An 18,634-nucleotide genomic window follows, 5' to 3' on the forward strand; every position below is an offset into this window, starting at 1 on the left:
CTCACTCACTCAGTATTGTGTGTTGTGTTTTCAGCATGGATGGCATAAACCCGTAGTATTGTATTTGTCATCCTGCATTCCTGCCGTACCATGGGTTCAGATCCAAGATTCATGGTTTGTCAGCACCATACCGATACTGGGTAACTGTCTATGACCTGTGTCACTGCAGGTCTTCGTCTCCCATCAAGCTGATTTGCTGTGATATTACTGAAATACTGTTCTAGGCAGCATTAAACCCAACTTACTCACCCTGCCAGCAAATTGTGTAGATTTGTAATATTTGTTGTCTTAGAAATCTTGCTGTCTGTAGAACTAATATTCTTAGCCATGTGATATGTTCTTTGTTCATTGAGATGAAAATGGTCAAATGTACATATTTCATTTGTGATCAACTTTAAGGTAGTTTCCTTGCTTTAAGTTTCATGCTCCCATCATGTTATGCTGCTGTTCTGACTACAGCACAGCTCCGGGGTAGAATAGTTCTTCAGCAATCCATGCTTGCCGTAAAATGGCAACAATACTTGTCGTAAGAGGCGACTTACGGGATCGGTTGGTTAGGCTTGCTGACTTGGTTGATGCATGTCATCACATCCCAATTGTGTTGATCGATGCTTATGATGTCAATCACTGAATTGTCTGGTCAAGACTTGATCATTTATTTACAGACCGCTGTCTGTTGCTGAGTGCAGCGTTAAACAACGAACAAACAACTACAGCATGAGACACCATATAGTCACATAGTAGTTAGGTTTCCAAAAGTAATCTGGCAGTGATTAATAATTCAGAAGTAGCTGTAACAAATTCTTTTTTAAATGTTTATTTCAAGTGGATAAACTCTCTGAAAACAAATATAGAATGAACAGTTTAGCCAAGAATTTAGTTTTACAGAGTGTCAAGTGGAGTGTTGCTGGGTGGTAGTGAATGTGCCGGCTGGGGTTGTGACAGAGCGTCAGTGCATGGGTGACTTAGTTTGCTGTGGATCGTTACATCACTGAGGTGTTCCAGAAACCTTTGATCGTGGGTCGGAATCCCAGGTTAACCCGATCAAGGTTCTAGGTTTGTCAGCACCATACCTGTGCTTGTGGGTTTCTCCAAAGTGGCAAACGTCCGAGACCTGCATTGCTTCAGGCTTTCCCTGCACACAGTGCTGACACGTCATGATATATCTGCAATATTGTTCAAATCAGCATTAAGCCAAATTCATTCACTCACTCTCTCACTCACTCAGAAGGACACAGGTGGCAATTCGCTGATATAACTAAAGTACAGTTCAAAGCAACATTAGACCTAACTCTCTCACTCTAAAAGTGACACTTTCATAGTTTGGAATTTATTCTAATGACGCCTTAGAAATATCAGCCAAACAGACAATTTTTGCAATGATTCTTATTGTTTGTGGCATTTGTTACATATGCTTGAAATAAACATCATTTAAAAAGACTAGATTAGAAAAGCAAAAATAAATTACATTTGAGATAAGATGAATCCATTAGTAATAATTATCCCCAGCAACCTATCCTGTTCGTATGAAGCAACCAGATGGATCAGGCAGTCTGACACGGTGACAGACCCCAGCGTATCATCATACCATGTTGGATCAGTGCTCTTTGGATTGTCAGGTCCATACAGTTCCTTACAGACCGCCATCATACAGCTAGAATATTGCTGAGTGACGTGTTAAACAAACAAACATAATAATTAAGAGTGTAATAAATAACTGGTCCAGACGATTGTTTACCATACACACCGCCATCATACAGCTAGAATATTGCTGAGTGACGTGTTAAACAAACAAACATAATAATTAAGAGTGTAATAAATAACTGGTCCAGACGATTGTTTACCATACACACCGCCATCATACAGCTAGAATATTGCTGAGTGACGTGTTAAACAAACAAACATAATAATTAAGAGTGTAATAAATAACTGGTCCAGACGATTGTTTACCATACACACCGCCATCATACAGCTAGAATATTGCTGAGTGACGTGTTAAACAAACAAACATAATAATTAAGAGTGTAATAAATAACTGGTCCAGACGATTGTTTACCATACACACCGCCATCATACAGCTAGAATATTGCTGAGTGACGTGTTAAACAAACAAACATAATAATTAAGAGTGTAATAAATAACTGGTCCAGACGATTGTTTACCATACACACCGCCATCATACAGCTAGAATATTGCTGAGTGACGTGTTAAACAAACAAACAAACAAACAAACATAACAATAATAATAATTAAAAGTGTAATAAATCACTGGTCCAGACTCGATAGTTTACTATATACACTGCCATCATACAGCTAAAATATTGCTATTTGTAGCTTTAAACAACAAACCAACGTCGTAATTAATAGTGTACAAAATCACTTTTCCAGTCTTGATTATTTATAAAGCTAGAATATTGCTGAGTGCTGTGTTCATCAACAAAAAACGAAATAATTAACAGGGTAATGAGGGTAGGCCAGGAACCGCATCCTCCACCAGGCAGAGTGTTTAGTGAAGCGTAACGCACACTTTCCTGTTTCAGCAGCAGTATACAACCCATTCTTCAAGGAAGCCTGGGAGCGGAAGGAGGAGTCGGAGGACATGTTCCGCGAGCCGGTGGACGAGCAGAGCCCTCCGGCGTACGACGAGCGCAGCACCTACATAGACCGAAGACCGCCGGCCCCACTGCCATATAATACCTATCATACCACCAAGAGTAGTACAAGTAATAGGTGGGTAGAATGGTAGGTGAAATGGTACTGTTACACTCCAAATGTTGTGTGGGACATCCTCACCTCACAGGGGTGTGTTTCCATGATGTTCCTATTAACACTCCTGATTGACATTGTAGCAGACAGATTCAAGGCCTGGGTGGCACAGTTGCCTTAGGTTCCACCGGTCCCAACTTTGGGACAAATCTTTCAGCGTCATGCAGGGTATGGAGGTGATACTGGGTTAGAATCAGTCTCAACCCTCCTTTACTGGTTGTGGGGATTCAGGGTAAGAATAAGTCCCCAGCAACCTATGCTGGTTGTAGAGATTCCAGGTCAGAATAAGTCCCCAGCAACCTCTGCTGGTTGTGGGGATTCCGGGTTATAATAAGTCCCCAGCAACCTATGCTGGTTGTGGGGATTCAGGGTAAGAATAAGTCCCCAGCAACCTATGCTGGTTGTGGGGATTCAGGGTTATAATAAGTCCCCAGCAACCTATGCTGGTTGTGGGGATTCCGGGTTATAATAAGTCCCCAGCAACCTATGCTGGTTGTAGAGATTCTGGGTTATAATAAGTCCCCAGCAACCTATGCTGGTTGTAGAGATTCTGGGTTATAATAAGTCCCCAGCAACCTATGCTGGTTGTAGAGATTCTGGGTTATAATAAGTCCCCAGCAACCTATGCTGGTTGTAGAGATTCCGGGTTATAATAAGTCCCCAGCAACCTATGCTGGTTGTAGAGATTCTGGGTTATAATAAGTCCCCAGCAACCTATGCTGGTTGTAGAGATTTTGGGTTATAATAAGTCCCCAGCAACCTATGCTGGTTGTAGAGATTCTGGGTTATAATAAGTCCCCAGCAACCTATGCTGGTTGTAGAGATTCTGGGTTATAATAAGTCCCCAGCAACCTATGCTGGTTGTAGAGATTCCGGGTTATAATAAGTCCCCAGCAACCTATGCTGGTTGTAGAGATTCTGGGTTATAATAAGTCCCCAGCAACCTATGCTGGTTGTAGAGATTCTGGGTTATAATAAGTCCCCAGCAACCTATACTGGTTGTGGGGATTCAGGGTTATAATAAGTGCCCAGCAACCTATAATGGTTGTAGAGATTCCGGGTTAGAATAGGTCCTATTGGGATTTATCAGTGCCTCTGTAGCCTAGTGGTTCATTCTCTTACAAATTTGATCCTCTGAAGTATATAATTGGCAGTATTTTGTGTGTGAAATCGGGGGAATTTTACCTATAACATCCCAGATATTGCCTAACTTTGGGATTTGATGAATTATGAAGACAGTGATGAGACAATGGGATGACATCACTGGAGGTATATTTGGAACACCATGGAAACCCCCCTGTCCTGAGTATTGTAAAGATGTGTCCCTGTGTTCCCATCATTGTGGTATCCATCCTTCTTTACACGGGCTCCTTTCATGGAAAATAGTCACTTGATTGGAATAGAATCAAACATAGATTCTCATATGATTGATTGAATGTACCTGCATCCACATGAAATTGATTATATTTTCAAAAATAGTAACATTCATTAACAAATGAATAATAAAGTGAGAACCGACAACACGGATCCCTGGTACTGTTATGGCGTACGACTTGTTACTTCAGTCAATAATAGAGACAATTTGAGAGTAACACAATGTTGAGATGAACCTTGAATGTCCACATATGTCAAAGAATCGTTCCTATGTTTATATTTGCCGTTATTTCCGCCACAGCCAAAGCACAGAGGACTCAGAGCCTTTGTACGACCAGCCCAATCTGTACCAAGGTCGCTACCCTTCCGACAGTGACCATGAGCGGGCGTCTTCAACATCACCCGTGCCATCAGGGGAAGACATCTATGCGGAGGTTGGACCTCAATCGAATGGCGAGCATCTAGTCAGACCGAGCTATGTGAAGACTCGGCAACACATGCATGCGGGTGAGTCCTCCACACTGACTTCACCCGGGGGATGGAGGGGTGTCCAACATACTGACTTTACTAAGGGATATCACCCAGGTGAGTCATCATATAACACGAATATTACCCGGGTGAGTTTCTAACTTGGGTGAGTCCAACACACTGACTTCACACTGGGGTCGGAGGGGTGTCCACCATACTGACTTTACGTGGTGATTTTGTGAGGAGTCATATTACGAACATCTCACCCAGATGAGTCCAATAAACTGACTTTACATGAGGATCTCACTTGGGTGAGTCCAACATTGACTCAGCTTTGGGATCTCACTTGGTTCTCACCCAGGACTGCGGACTGACTGTCTGCACTGTGGGTGAGTTGAAGGCCCAGGTTACACGACATCAGGTAGTTGTTAGAAAGGAAGAGTGACATGACGTGAGGTTGCTGTTAGAAAGGAAGAGTGACATGACATCAGGTAGTTGTTGGAAAGGAAGAGTGACATGACGTCAGGTTGCTGTTAGAAAGGAAGAGTGACATGACATCAGGTAGTTGTTGGAAAGGAAGAGTGACATGACGTCAGGTTGCTGTTAGGAAGGAAGAGTGACATGACATCAGGTAGTTGTTGGAAAGGAAGAGTGACATGACATCAGGTAGTTGTTAGAAAGGAAGAGTGACATGACATCAGGTAGTTGTTGGAAAGGAAGAGTGACATGACGTCAGGTAGTTGTTAGAAAGGAAGAGTGACATGACGTCAGGTAGTTGTTAGAAAGGAAGAGTGACATGACGTCAGGTAGTTGTTAGAAAGGAAGAGTGACACGACATCAGGTCGTTGTTAGAAAGGAAGAGTGACATGACATCAGGTCGTTAGAAAGGAAGAGTGACACGACATCAGGTCATTGTTAGAAAGGAAGAGTGACATGTCGTCAGGTGACACGACATCAGGTATTTGTTGGAAAGGAAGAGTGACATGACATCAGGTAGTTGTTAGAAAGGAAGAGTGACATGACATCAGGTAGTTGTTGGAAAGGAAGAGTGACATGACGTCAGGTAGTTGTTAGAAAGGAAGAGTGACATGACATCAGGTAGTTGTTAGAAAGGAAGAGTGACATGACATCAGGTCGTTGTTAGAAAGGAAGAGTGACATGACATCAGGTCGTTGTTTGAAAGGAAGAGTGACATGACATCAGGTCGTTGTTAGAAAGGAAGAGTGACATGTTGTCAGGTGACACGACATCAGGTCGTTGTTAGAAAGGAAGAGTGACATGACATCAGGTCGTTGTTGGAAAGGAAGAGTAACATGACATCAGGTCGTTGTTGGAAAGAAAGAGAGTGACATGACATCAGGTCGTTGTTAGAAAGGAAGAGTGACATGTCGTCAGGTGACACGACATCAGGTCGTTGTTGGAAAGGAAGAGTGACATGACATCAGGTCGTTGTTGGAAAGGAAGAGTAACATGACATCAGGTCGTTGTTGGAAAGGAAGAGTGACATGACGTCAGGTAGTTTTTGCCATTTATAGTTAATTGAGAAGTTTGACAAGTTGTAAAATAAAAGGTTTGATGAGAATACAGGACTGATTTTTTTTTTCAGCTTTATGACAGAAATATTGATTCGTGAATTTGTACACTTCACACCAGTTAAAATCCAATTCATCCCAAATTTCAGTCCAACAATACAAAGACCATCGGAAGTCTCTGCCGATACTGGAGAGCTCCTGTGACTCGTCACGCCTGATGAGTGAGAGCACAGAGTTTTCCGACTCGGACGTTCAGTCGATAAGTCACTTCCACAAGTCCAGTAGTATGAAGCTAGAGATGCCTGTTGAACCGTCAGGTGACTAGATGGCGCTGTCGTCAACTGTTGTCTCTCATTGTCATTTGCGTCACTCATTTGCGTTCAGTTTTTGTTGTTTTCAGACCTGCGTTTCTCTCCTGTGTGTGAATGGGAAAGCAGCTGTTCTCTCTTAGTGGTCATAATTTGTTTCAATTTTGGTGATGTGAACTTAAGTTTTTATTGAATTCCATGTCATGTAGGTTATTTAGAGCAATGTTTGTGTCCAAGATTTCATGTTTTAGGGTGGGAAAATTCAAACTCTTGTTCACATGAGCCAAAATTATCGCAAATATTCATATATGTGTTAGCTTGTGTAGAGAATATTTAATGGAATTATAACTATTGTGCTGGGGTAGTGTGTGTTGTGGGGCAGTATTTGTGATGACGGTTTTGTCCCAGCTGGGTGTTGTCACTCTCTGTTGTTCTCAATGTTGTAAGGTAGTGCAGTCGTTCCTCCAGTTGTGTTGATGAGAGGTGGCACCTCGAGTGGCAAGCCGTTGTAGTAATATACACCGGTGTTCTTTAATGCTGCACTCAGCAATATTCCAGCTATATGACGGCGGTCTGTAAATAATCAAGTCTGGACCAGACAATCCAGTGATCTACACCATGAGCATCGATCCACACAATTGGGATACGAAGACATGCATCAACCAAGTCAGCGAGCCTGGCCAATCAGTCCCGTTAGTCGCCTCTTATGACAAGCATTGTCGCCTTTTACGGCAAGCATGGGTTGCTGAAGACTGATAGTTCTCAGGTGGCAGATGTAGAGCTATTGATTGTATTCAGCAATAATCACGGGTGGCCCTGTCATCTCAGGCGCTGCAATTTGCTGTGCAGAGTTGCATCCCTTGGGCAAGCCAGAAAAACGTGATCGTGGTTCGAATCCCGGTTCTCACCGATAATGTTTCTAGTTTTTCAGCACCATACCTGTGCTCATGGGTATCGCCAAAGTGGTAAACGTCTGAGACCTGCATCACTTTGGACTTTCCTCCCACATGAATCTGACACGCTGTGATATAACTGGAATACTGTTCACAGTGACGGTAAACCCGAGTCACTCACACTCACTGGAAACACCATGATGCTGATATATTGCTAACTTGCATTCTTCTTAAGTGTAGCTGCATATATGTTAGTTGAAGCTAGCTGGTGTGTTTACAGTCAACTGAACAAGTTAATTTGTTATTCGGTGTACCTCTGTCTGGTCCCTACGTCACCATCACCAGGAATGTACTGGATGTCATACTGTGTATGGTCAGCATGGCCCCGACTATCATAGACATGTTCTCTGGAGGTCATCATGACCTGTACAATGGCTCTACTGGTCATAAGGTCACCATGACTACCTCTGGCTTGTTCTCTGGCTAGTTCTCTGGCTAGGGGTCATTGTGACCGACTGTAGCCAGGAAGCACCCCATTCCCCCCCAACCCCCATCGAGAATGCCAAGGAGTTATAAAAATGCGAGTGTTCATTCAGGCTTAGAAATGCCTTGAATTTTAAGGGCCATCTTGAAAACTCTTTGAATTTAGATTCTGACGTGAAAAGACTTTGAAAATTGAATTTTCTTAACCCATCCCCGTCTCAAGTAAATAAACTCAAAATGCTTAAGATTCATATCTTGTGACTGAAATGTCAGTGCACACCTGAATTCACATTCATGTGTTAACATTAAGAATTTAGAGTCTCGAACCTACTAATTATTGACTCCCTGACCAACAGGTTGTGTTAAACTAGTTGATAGTGAGTTTATATGATACCAAAGATATTTCCCCACATTGGTCCCAGATGTTCAGCTTATTTCAGGTGTCCCCCATCGCGATATTGCCGGAATATTGCTACAAGCGAAAAAACGTTCTCATTCACTCAGTCGTTCCCTCTCAACCATTGTCTTCCCAAAAGTGGCCTCGTAGACTCAAACCATTCCCTGAGTTTGTATTTCAGGACTTCCGTTTCAGGGCCGTTTCAACCAATGTCTCTCCTTGTGTTGTTTGTGTTTCTGTCTATCTCATGCCTCCTCTCCATCATCTTTCTCTCCAAGCTTGGGCGCTTAACGAGCAAATGCGTCGCCACCATCAGAGGAGGTACGCGGCGGCGGCGGCGGCAGCCTGCAAGCAGACCTCTAGCAGTGAAGACGGTGACGCCATATTACATATCTGCATGTCATCGTCCACCTAGTGCTTGCTGCAGCGTTTCTTTGCATGACTAACACCTTCAGCTCTGTAACGTGATGTCTCAGGCTCTCTCTGCCCAGGATGTCTTGGGATGCCTGTGTTCTGTGTTGTTATTATGACAGAACATGCAGATGTGATTTTTGCATTATATTTTCACATAGCATTGTGCTATTACTGTATTGTGATGTGGAGCACCGGACAATACGTCTCACGGGGATGAACAACTTTTAAGTTTCACTGTAAGATTTAGGTTTTATCACAGTATGTTGCATATTTATCACAGTGTAGTATTGTCTTTGATTGAATCTGTTATGTACACCTTTTAGTTTCACTGTATGATATAGTACAGATTTATCTGTGTAGTACAGATTTATTACTGTATAGTTCAGATTTAATACAGTATAGTACAGATTTATTACGGTATAGTACAGATTTATCTGTGTAGTACAGATTTATTACAGTATAGTACAGATTTATTACGGTATAGTACAGATTTATTACGGTATAGTACAGATTTATCGGTGTAGTAAAGATTTATTACGGTATAGTACAGATTTATCTGTGTAATGCAGATTTATTACAGTATAGTACAGATTTATCTGTGTAATGCAGATTTATTACCGTATAGTACAGATTTATCGGTGGAGTACAGATTTGTTACAGTATAGTACAGATTTATCGGTGGAGTACCCATTTATCGGTGGAATACAGATTTATTACAGTATAGTACAGAACCCCCCACCCTAACCGTGAACCTCCTACCCTAAGTGTGAACACCAACCTGAAACACTGACCCCCACCCAAGTGTGAACACTTAACCAAAAGTATGAACCCACTACTTTAGATTAATTGTGAACACTTACCATAAACATGAACCTCCCACCCTAACCGTGAACCTCCTACCCTAAGAGTAAACACTAATCCTTATTGGACCAGCACAAATCCTAAATGTGGACCCCCCTAACCAAAGTATTGACCCTGTGTCATGAGTGGAACCCCCCACCCTCCTACTGATCCTCGACAGGGCAGTGTATCCCTGATGGAGGTGCGAGACCGCTACATGCAGGCTACATGTCACTCCAGTAGATATGTTTAGTGCAGCGGTAGGAACATTGAAACTACTGCAGTCAATGACTGCCTGTCAACAAATCCTCTGATGCCAAGTGACAGGGAATGCATCCACGACACACAGACAAGTGTTGGTGTCGCAGGTGAAGCAGATCTGTGGATAAGCTGCTAATCCTATCTCCTAGTGTCGGCTTAGCGAGGTGTCATTGGCTCATACAGAAATATTTGTTCACTGGCTTAGCTTTTGTCACCCTGGTGCTGTACAGGCATAGAACCCCTTAGGTCCTACAGAGAGGAGTTATAAAGGAAAAGTATAAGATAGACATAGTCGGAAAGCACACGTTAAATCTCCTATATCAGTCAGTCAGTCAGACATAAATGCACATGTGTATTTACACACCTTCAAATCCTGTACAGTGAAATAATCTGAAAAATATTAAAACATATAAATGCACATATGTATAAACCCACCTTCAAATCCTGTACAGAGAAATAATAATAAAAATATAAAAATATAAAAATATATAAATGCACATACATGTATTAACACACTTTTAAATCCTGTATGGAAATAATTAGAAAAATATTTAAAAATATAAATGCACATATGTATGTACACTCCTTCAAATCCTGTATAGAGAAATTAATAAGAAAAATATTTAAGAAATTTACCTACTCATTTGTGTAGTCATATTAAATCTTTCCAAAGGAAATTAAAGAGAAAAGTATGAAAAGGTAGTCATACATACAGCAACGCTTTTGAATATGACATAAATATTTTAATGTAACAAAGTATTGAAAACCAGCAAGTCATATGTGCATATATACACCTTCAAATATGCACCCTGAAATGTATAGGAGTAAAGCAGGGAAGAAACAGTTGTTATCCCCTACTGGTGTGTTGACATGGGAAGTAACAGTAGCTGTGAATTCTTCACCTGATTTTCATTAGCGCAATGTGCAAACACTGAATCTGAAGTCATGTCAGAATTAAAACTTTGTAAACATTTTTTTTCAACGTAGCAATTACTGTCATGGTAATTTCAAATGTCTTGCACTGCATTAGGATTACCAACAGATGTTTACTATGACAGGCAAATATTGGTCCCTGCTAAGTTAACATTAGTTCCACAATCAAGCAAATCCTCACAATATGAGTTTTAAAGTGAATAATCCAATCTCCAATTTTCTTGAAAATGTCAGTTTCGATACATCAATATTAACATAAAGATCCTTCCATGGACTATCTGCTCAACTCTGACACGTCTCCAACATGGGTAAACCAACAAACCCCAGGGTAGAACAACTGTTCAACAAACTGACAAATCCTTGTTTGTAAGACAATAGTTTATCTAACCTCTGATCCAGCTACTGTTTGTTTTTCTGCTAATAACACCCTTTACTTGACGAATCTCCCACTAAGAGCAGTGTTGATAAACAAAGAAACCACTGAAGCGGGGTGACCCCAACATGGACACACTTCACTGACCCCCTCCTCTGTCCTGGTTTATCACCATGACCATTGGTCAAGCCGGCATGGCTCTACTCCCAGATAATTAAAACTCACACCAATTAATGAAGAGATTAATTACTATTGCTCCAGGCCAGATGTCTTGTTTGTGGGACAATAGTGTGAGGGGTGCCAGCGCTTGGCTTTGTGAGGGTGTTGATAAAGGAGATTGGGGGAGCACATATATATACAGAAGTCTGTTGTGTGGACAGAATACATGGACATGTGCTAGCAACCCATACCTGAACATTCCAAGATTGTCTTATCAAACAAACATGTTTCTGGACAGCGTGCTTCTATGTAGTGGATATTACCATCCCTATAAGAAAATGAAAATAGGTTTGTATGATGTCTTTGAAAGGCATTTAGAAGTGATACTCCTAGGGAAGAGAATTTATCTATGCCAACTTCTTTATTATGAGGAACACAACGTTGCCAACTCCTTTATTATGAGGAACACAATGTTGCCAACTTTATTATGAGGAACACAACGTTGCCAACGTCTTTGTTATGAGGAACACAACGTTGCCAACTTCTTTATTATGAGGAACACAATGTTGTCAACTTCATTATAATGAGGAACACAACGTTGTCAACTTCTATATTATGAGGAACACAACGTTGTGAAAAAAAGAAGATGACATCCATAAACTCTCTTCCTTAAGTTTGTATGGTGAAGATAGCATTGTGTTTAAAATTATTTGTCAAAGAGAAAAATGTATGCAGAGTGTATGTAAGATTTTGTCCTATTGACAGTAGAAATCCCATGTGTATTTGATTGTTAGAGAATAATTTTTGTAAAAGGGCAATGCAATGTTTAACAGGGCTGTTTTACATCTGACGAAAGTAAACATATTTAAGGTAGAAGAGAGTGGTATTGACAGTAGTTCTGTTCTGGCGAAAGTAAACATATTTAAGGTAGAAGAGAGTGGTATTGACAGTAGTTCTGTTCTGACAAAAGTAAACATATTTAAGGTAGAAGAGAGTGGTATTGACAGTAGTTCTGTTCTCACGAAAGTAAACATATTTAAGGTAGAAGAGAGTATACAACTTGTTTTTTGTTTATAGGTTAAAGCATTTTTGTTTCATAGTATATTTTTATTAGTAGTAAGTGTGATTTCTTTTGATTTAATACTAACTGCAAGGGTCTTGAATTGTTTCTTTAGATAGGTGAATGTAATATTTCACTGAGAAAAATAAATTTTTATTGACTTTTGTGGCCGAGATATTTCTGAACAGTTAATGAGAACTCAACTGTTATAAAAATAACTGTTTGTTAATCAGGCTTTTTATGCAGTTAGACTGCCTTTTTCTGTGTTGATTGTTTCACTGATGTTTGTATGTCCTAGACGTTTTATATATCACTGATGTTTGTATGTCCTAGATGTTTTATATATCACTGATGTTTGTATGTCCTAGATGTTTTATATATCACTGGTGTTTGTATGTCCTAGATGTTTTATATATCACTGATGTTTGTAAGTCCTAGATGTTTTATATATCACTGATGTTTGTATGTCCTAGATGTTTCATATATGACTGATGTTTGTACGACTGTAGCGTCACCGGCATGTCTTGTGTGCAGTCAGTGGCCATGTTGAATGTTGTCTGTTGTTGAAATGGCTGATCTGGATCTAAGTACCCTGGGGCAGGCTACAACAGTCCCCCATGATGTTTCGGGAAATATTTCTTTGTTTTTAGAACTCAGACAAACTGTCAGTAATAACATTTGGGAATGATGAAAATTGTCATCTAGTTGTCTGGCAACATGAACACTTTCTCTGGATAGAAACCTTTTTGTCAGGTGTTTATTGCAGAATGTCAATATCAAGTTAAGGAAGAGAATTGATGGATCAGCTTCTTTAATATGAGGAGGACGGTCGGGTAGCCTAGTGGTTAAAGCGGTGGCTCGTCACGCCGAAGACCCGGGTTCAATTCCCGACATGGGTACAATGTGTGAAGCCCATTTCTGGTGTCCCCCGCCGTGATATTGCTGGAATATTGCTAAAAGCGGCGTAAAACCATACTCACTCACTCGCTTAATATGAGGAAGACAGCGTTTTGTAGTATAGGCTTCCTTCATCACCTGTCCTCATAATACAGAAGTTGACATCCATAAATTCTCTTCCTTATGTGTATAACTTCTAAATGCAAAGATCAAGTTGTTATTTTACGTTCTGTATTGGGAATGTCATGGGTCTACACCTAGAATATTACAGGTTAATAAATGCATTTTCCACTAGCACATTCAACACGTTTCTACATGTCTTTATCTTATGCTGTGTGTTTTCACTTGTAGGCTGGGTGGATAACAACCTATATGAAACGGCCGGCGCCATGCACCACCACCCAGGCTGGGCAGACAATGACCTGTACTGCCACCAGAGCATGGGGGACAGTATGGATCTGCGCCCGCGCTACGGCCCGGTGTCCCCCGAGGATGCCGTGTGGGCGGACGACCTGTACAGTCCGCAGGAAACCAGGGCTCATAGACGGTCACAGGTAACAACATTATAAATACAAATAAGGTTTCATTTTATGATTTTGTCCATTTTAAAGGCAAGATAGTTTATGGATGTCAACTTCTTTCTTCCGTTATTCTGTCTAGCATCGTTATAGAGTAAAGAAGTCATCATCCATGACATATCTTGTGTTTACTCTTACTTGCCAACTTCTAAGAACACCAATCTAACAGGTCTTTTGTTGTTTTTGGTTAAAAAAAAAAAAATAATTATTATTTTATGATATATTTGATTGTTTAGTTTTTAAAAATGGTTGGAATAAATATTGCTTATTTTTTAGTCTCGAGGTAGTCAAGGAAGTCATGATCGGCCCAAGATGTCCGGCGGTAGAGTGCAGGCTCCTCTGGCAGTGCCTGAGCCCATTGAGATTGCTGACTACTGTACAGTGAAGGTAGGCACTATATTGATACCGCCCCTCAGGTGGCTGGTGTATACAACACAGGCTTCCCACACTGCTGCGTGGGGTCTACTGTCTCTGCAGAGGTTCACAGATAACTGTATTGTTGCTCTGCTTAGTGGGGTCTACTATCTCTGCAGAGGTTCACAGATAAATGTATTGTTGCTCTGCTTAGTGGGGTCTACTATCTCTGTAGAGGTTCACAGATAACGGTATTGTTGCTCTGCTTAGTGGGGTCTACTATCTCTGCAGAGGTTCACAGATAACTGTATTGTTGCTCTGCTTAGTGGGGTCTACTGTCTCTGCAGAGGTTCACAGATAACTGTATTGTTGCTCTGCTTAGTGGGGTCTACTATCTCTGCAGAGGTTCACAGATAACTGTATTGTTGCTCTGCTTAGTGGGATCTACTATCTCTGCAGAGGTTCACAGATAACGGTATTGTTGCTCTGCTTAGCGGGGTCTACTATCTCTGCAGAGGTTCACAGATAACTGTATTGTTGCTCTGCTTAGTGGGGTCTACTGTCTCTGCAGAGGTTCACAGATAACTGTATTGTTGCTCTGCTTAGTGGGGTCTACTGTCTCTGCAGAGGTTCACAGATAACGGTATTGTTGCTCTGCTTAGCGGGGTCTACTATCTCTGCAGAGGTTCACAGATAACTGTATTGTTGCTCTGCTTAGTGGGGTCTACTGTCTCTGCAGAGGTTCAGAGATAACTGTATTGTTGCTCTGCTTAGTGGGGTCTACTGTCTCTGCAGAGGTTCACAGATAACGGTATTGTTGCTCTGCTTAGTGGGGTCTACTATCTCTGCAGAGGTTCACAGATAACTGTATTGTTGCTCTGCTTAGTGGGGTCTACTGTCTCTGCAGAGGTTCACAGATAACTGTATTGTTGCTCTGCTTAGTGGGGTCTACTGTCTCTGCAGAGGTTCACAGATAACTGTATTGTTGCTCTGCTTAGTGGGGTCTACTATCTCTGCAGAGGTTCACAGATAACGGTATTGTTGCTCTGCTTAGTGGGGTCTACTATCTCTGCAGAGGTTCACAGATAACGGTATTGTTGCTCTGCTTAGTGGGGTCTACTGTCTCTGCAGAGGTTCACAGATAAATGTATTGTTGCTCTGCTTAGTGGGGTCTACTGTCTCTGCAGAGGTTCACAGATAACTGTATTGTTGCTCTGCTTAGTGGGGTCTACTATCTCTGCAGAGGTTCACAGATAAATGTATTGTTGCTCTGCTTAGTGGGATCTACTATCTCTGCAGAGGTTCACAGATAACGGTATTGTTGCTCTGCTTAGTGGGGTCTACTGTCTCTGCAGAGGTTCACAGATAAATGTATTGTTGCTCTGCTTTGTAATGCCCAACTCAGCATATTGTAAACAGACATCAGGGTGAGAAACTGGCACTAGTCCTATCAGAAATGTGTCCTTTTTAAGGGTTTTGCTATATGTTATCATTATAAGGACTAGTGGACTAGTACGTTTCTAACGAAGGACAAGATTCCTCTCTGCAGTAGACAGTAGACTGATTCCTCTCTGGTGCCTGCAGTAGACAGTAGACTGATTCCTCTCTGGTACCTGCAGTAGTCAGTAGACCGATTCCTCTCTGGTGCCTGCAGTAGACAGTAGACTGATTCCTCTCTGGTACCTGCAGTAGACAGTAGACCGATTCCTCTCTGGTGCCTAGAGTAGACAGTAGACTGATTCCTCTCTGGTGCCTGCAGTAGTCAGTAGACTGATTCCTCTCTGGTACCTGCAGTAGACAGTAGACTGATTCCTCGCTGGTACCTGCAGTAGACAGTAGACCGATTCCTCTCTGGTACCTACAGTAGACAGTAGACCGATTCCTCTCTGGTGCCTGCAGTAGACAGTAGACTAATCTTCCCTTGTGCCTTCTCCAGGATGCAGTGAACACGTTTGAGCCTCTGGAGAACGACTACGGAACAGTGCAGGACGCTCTACCTCGGGGAAAACTTCATCGTGTCAAGTCCTCGTCTGGCAAGAAAGAAAAAGGTAGGTTGTTGAAACCAGTTGTCTTCTAGAGATTGATGAAAGCAGGCACAAACACCTGTGTGGATGACACCAGTACATGCAGGCAGCCTCTGACGCGGTAGTACCTGCAAACATACATGGTTAGTCAGGTCTGGGAAAACATTGGATAATTACTTGTGATGGTGTAACGCGCTATGCATCAGTTTAAGTGGAAGGAAAGGATGGAGGGGTGGATGTCTTCGTTATTGGCATGCACTTTTCTCAGAAGAAAATAAAAATCAAGTGTTTTTCACTCTATGAAATAAAAAAAAGATGTGGTATACGGTTCATTGTAGCATATATTGATATGTCTTCACAGGTTCTGATTCAGAAGACTCCGAGTTCAGTTCCCTGGAGCGTGATCGGGGTGAGGAGATGGCCCCGAGCTCCAGGGTCAACCGCCGCCCCACCCCCTACAGGAAGAAGGGCAAACAGAGATCTCAAGACAGTGCCATGCAGTCCGTAGACAAACGGAGGCCGATAGGACTCCCTCGAGGGACCACATTTGGGGGGAAATGTAAGTAACTTGCTGCCAGTCTCGTCTCGTATCTTCACAAAGCAAATATATCAAGGGGTATTTAGATCTGGATCTGGTGCTAATGGCCTTGTAAAAAATGTCCACTCAGCATTATTGTGATATTTTTTAAATTTATGATGTCATGGTAGTTGATGTATTTGAAGAAACCAAAATCGGATTTGTTGTACGTATGGATTCTAGAGCAATGCTATAAAGCACATATCCCACAGCATCACTGTTCTTCTGGGGTTTGGTGTTCACTACTGTCTTCTCTCAGCAGTTCGTAGCAACTCCCCGTCGGAGGGCAGCGAGGGGACTGGGGACGAGCTCCAGGGCAGGAGGAAGGAGAAGAAGAGGCGGTCATTCCGCCGCCAGAAGGGCTTCGTGGTCAGCCAGAGTCCAGGGAGAGCCATTAGTCCACCGATGTCCGACAGTGACCACATTGTCGGATCTCCGCCAGGTATGCACGAATACAAATAACTGAATAATTAAAAATGACCTGTTGACCTGTTTGAGGGCTACATGGTCTGAGTATAGATTTTTTAAATCAATTTTATATCATAAAAATATATGTTATTTGATAATTTGTATTTCATTGCAACTGTTTCCAGGTCGCCCATTTCATAACGAGAATCAGTTTGAGCCGGTGATTCCCCCTTACTCCACCATGCCCCATAGCCGGGTGAGTACTTGAGCTGGGCAATCACAGTCTTCTTGCCAGTAGTATATTTGATAACCTTGGTAGGATTTCAGGTTAGAATCGGTCCCAAGCAACCTATGCTGGTCAGCCAAGTAGATCAGGTGGTCATGCTTGGTGACTTTGTTGATGGTATGGCATACCTCGACAGCATTGATGCTGTTTACTGTGTCACTGGATTATCTGGCCCAGACATGGATATTCACATCCTGCAGTCATACAGCTGGAATATTGCTGAGTGCGACGTTTAACAAACAACTATATTTGTGGTAGATCAAGTAGCCCTGATTGAATTTTTAGTGGTCCTTGTTAAATCCCTAATGTGTAATACCTTTGTTTATACCCTGTTGTGTGTGCTGTAGTTCCCCGCTGAGGAGACTGAGTACGATGGTGGCAACCAGTTTTTGGTGAAACTGAAGTCAAAGACGATGCGGGACCCGGAGAAGCAGAGGAAGAAGGAGGAGAAGAGACGACAGAAAGAGGAGGTAGGCATTGACTGTCATGAACCCAAGGGGGGGGCCTTGTTCCTGGTTCCTCATCCTGGTAGTAGCTGACCGGTCTATCAGTATGTCTGACATGGTGGCCCACAAGGTTGTTGCTGTCAACAGGGTTTATCTGGACCTGTTCAGAGACTGATATTTGATCTCAACTAAAATGTCAGTAAAAAGTCCAAAATTGGAATTACAAATTTCCCAATTCATTTTACATTGTAATAACTAATGTTATGGCTTTGTAGAAGTGGCTTGTACTTCTAAACAAAAGTCTCAAATTGCCTGCCAGGGGCACTTGAATCCCAGATAAAACCCTGGTTTGTTTCCCTAGCCCCTGCCATGGTTAAGCTGGTCTTGCTAACTGGGATGGACAGACAATATTCTCTTGTCAGGGTCAAGAGTTCAGAGTTTTCATGAGGATGAATGAACATAGGGTTCAAATGTACAAATACTTTATGAATATGAAAAATAATAATGTGTTTGTTATAGTGACAAATATCTCTAGAAAACTATTGCAATATCATTTTATCTTTTATCTATCCATATTCTTGTTTTATCTAACTCTAATTATCAATGTAGCTTATAGTTCTGTGATCATTGTTGACAAATCAACAAGTGACACCGCAGTGTTTCATGTGTTACTTTATAATGAGGTAGTGTTACACTGAGGGAGGAAGGGATCAAGGAACATTGATCAATATCACGGGTTGTTTATGTGGTTGCTAGGGGCAACTAGGTTGTGTGGTCAACAAGCTGTAGTTTGGATATTGGAA

The 18,634-nt window shown here is 41.8% G+C and overlaps 1 protein-coding gene across 11 annotated transcripts in view; it reads left to right on the plus strand.

The window, feature by feature from the left end:
• The window catches only part of LOC124143154 (rho GTPase-activating protein 190-like), a 101,823-nt gene that overhangs the window by 75,276 nt on the left and 7,913 nt on the right, over positions 1–18,634 (plus strand). For 4 of the 11 annotated variants that reach the window (XM_048386185.1, XM_048386192.1, XM_048386189.1 and 1 more), the window contains 11 exons: positions 2,541–2,742; positions 4,442–4,647; positions 6,290–6,457; positions 8,500–8,595; positions 13,510–13,712; positions 14,013–14,123; positions 16,027–16,138; positions 16,476–16,673; positions 16,951–17,133; positions 17,285–17,355; positions 17,733–17,855. In XM_048386185.1, coding sequence (XP_048242142.1) covers positions 2,541–2,742; positions 4,442–4,647; positions 6,290–6,457; positions 8,500–8,595; positions 13,510–13,712; positions 14,013–14,123; positions 16,027–16,138; positions 16,476–16,673; positions 16,951–17,133; positions 17,285–17,355; positions 17,733–17,855 — 1,673 coding nt within the window. The remainder of the gene's footprint in view (positions 1–2,540; positions 2,743–4,441; positions 4,648–6,289; positions 6,458–8,499; positions 8,596–13,509; positions 13,713–14,012; positions 14,124–16,026; positions 16,139–16,475; positions 16,674–16,950; positions 17,134–17,284; positions 17,356–17,732; positions 17,856–18,634) is intronic. The other 7 variants (XM_048386188.1, XM_048386191.1, XM_048386187.1 and 4 more) reach the window with 6 other exon arrangements.

The sequence above is a fragment of the Haliotis rufescens genome, unplaced genomic scaffold, assembly GCF_023055435.1.
Source record: "Haliotis rufescens isolate VD_foot unplaced genomic scaffold, xgHalRufe1.0.p SCAF_6, whole genome shotgun sequence".
NCBI lineage: Eukaryota > Metazoa > Mollusca > Gastropoda > Lepetellida > Haliotidae > Haliotis > Haliotis rufescens.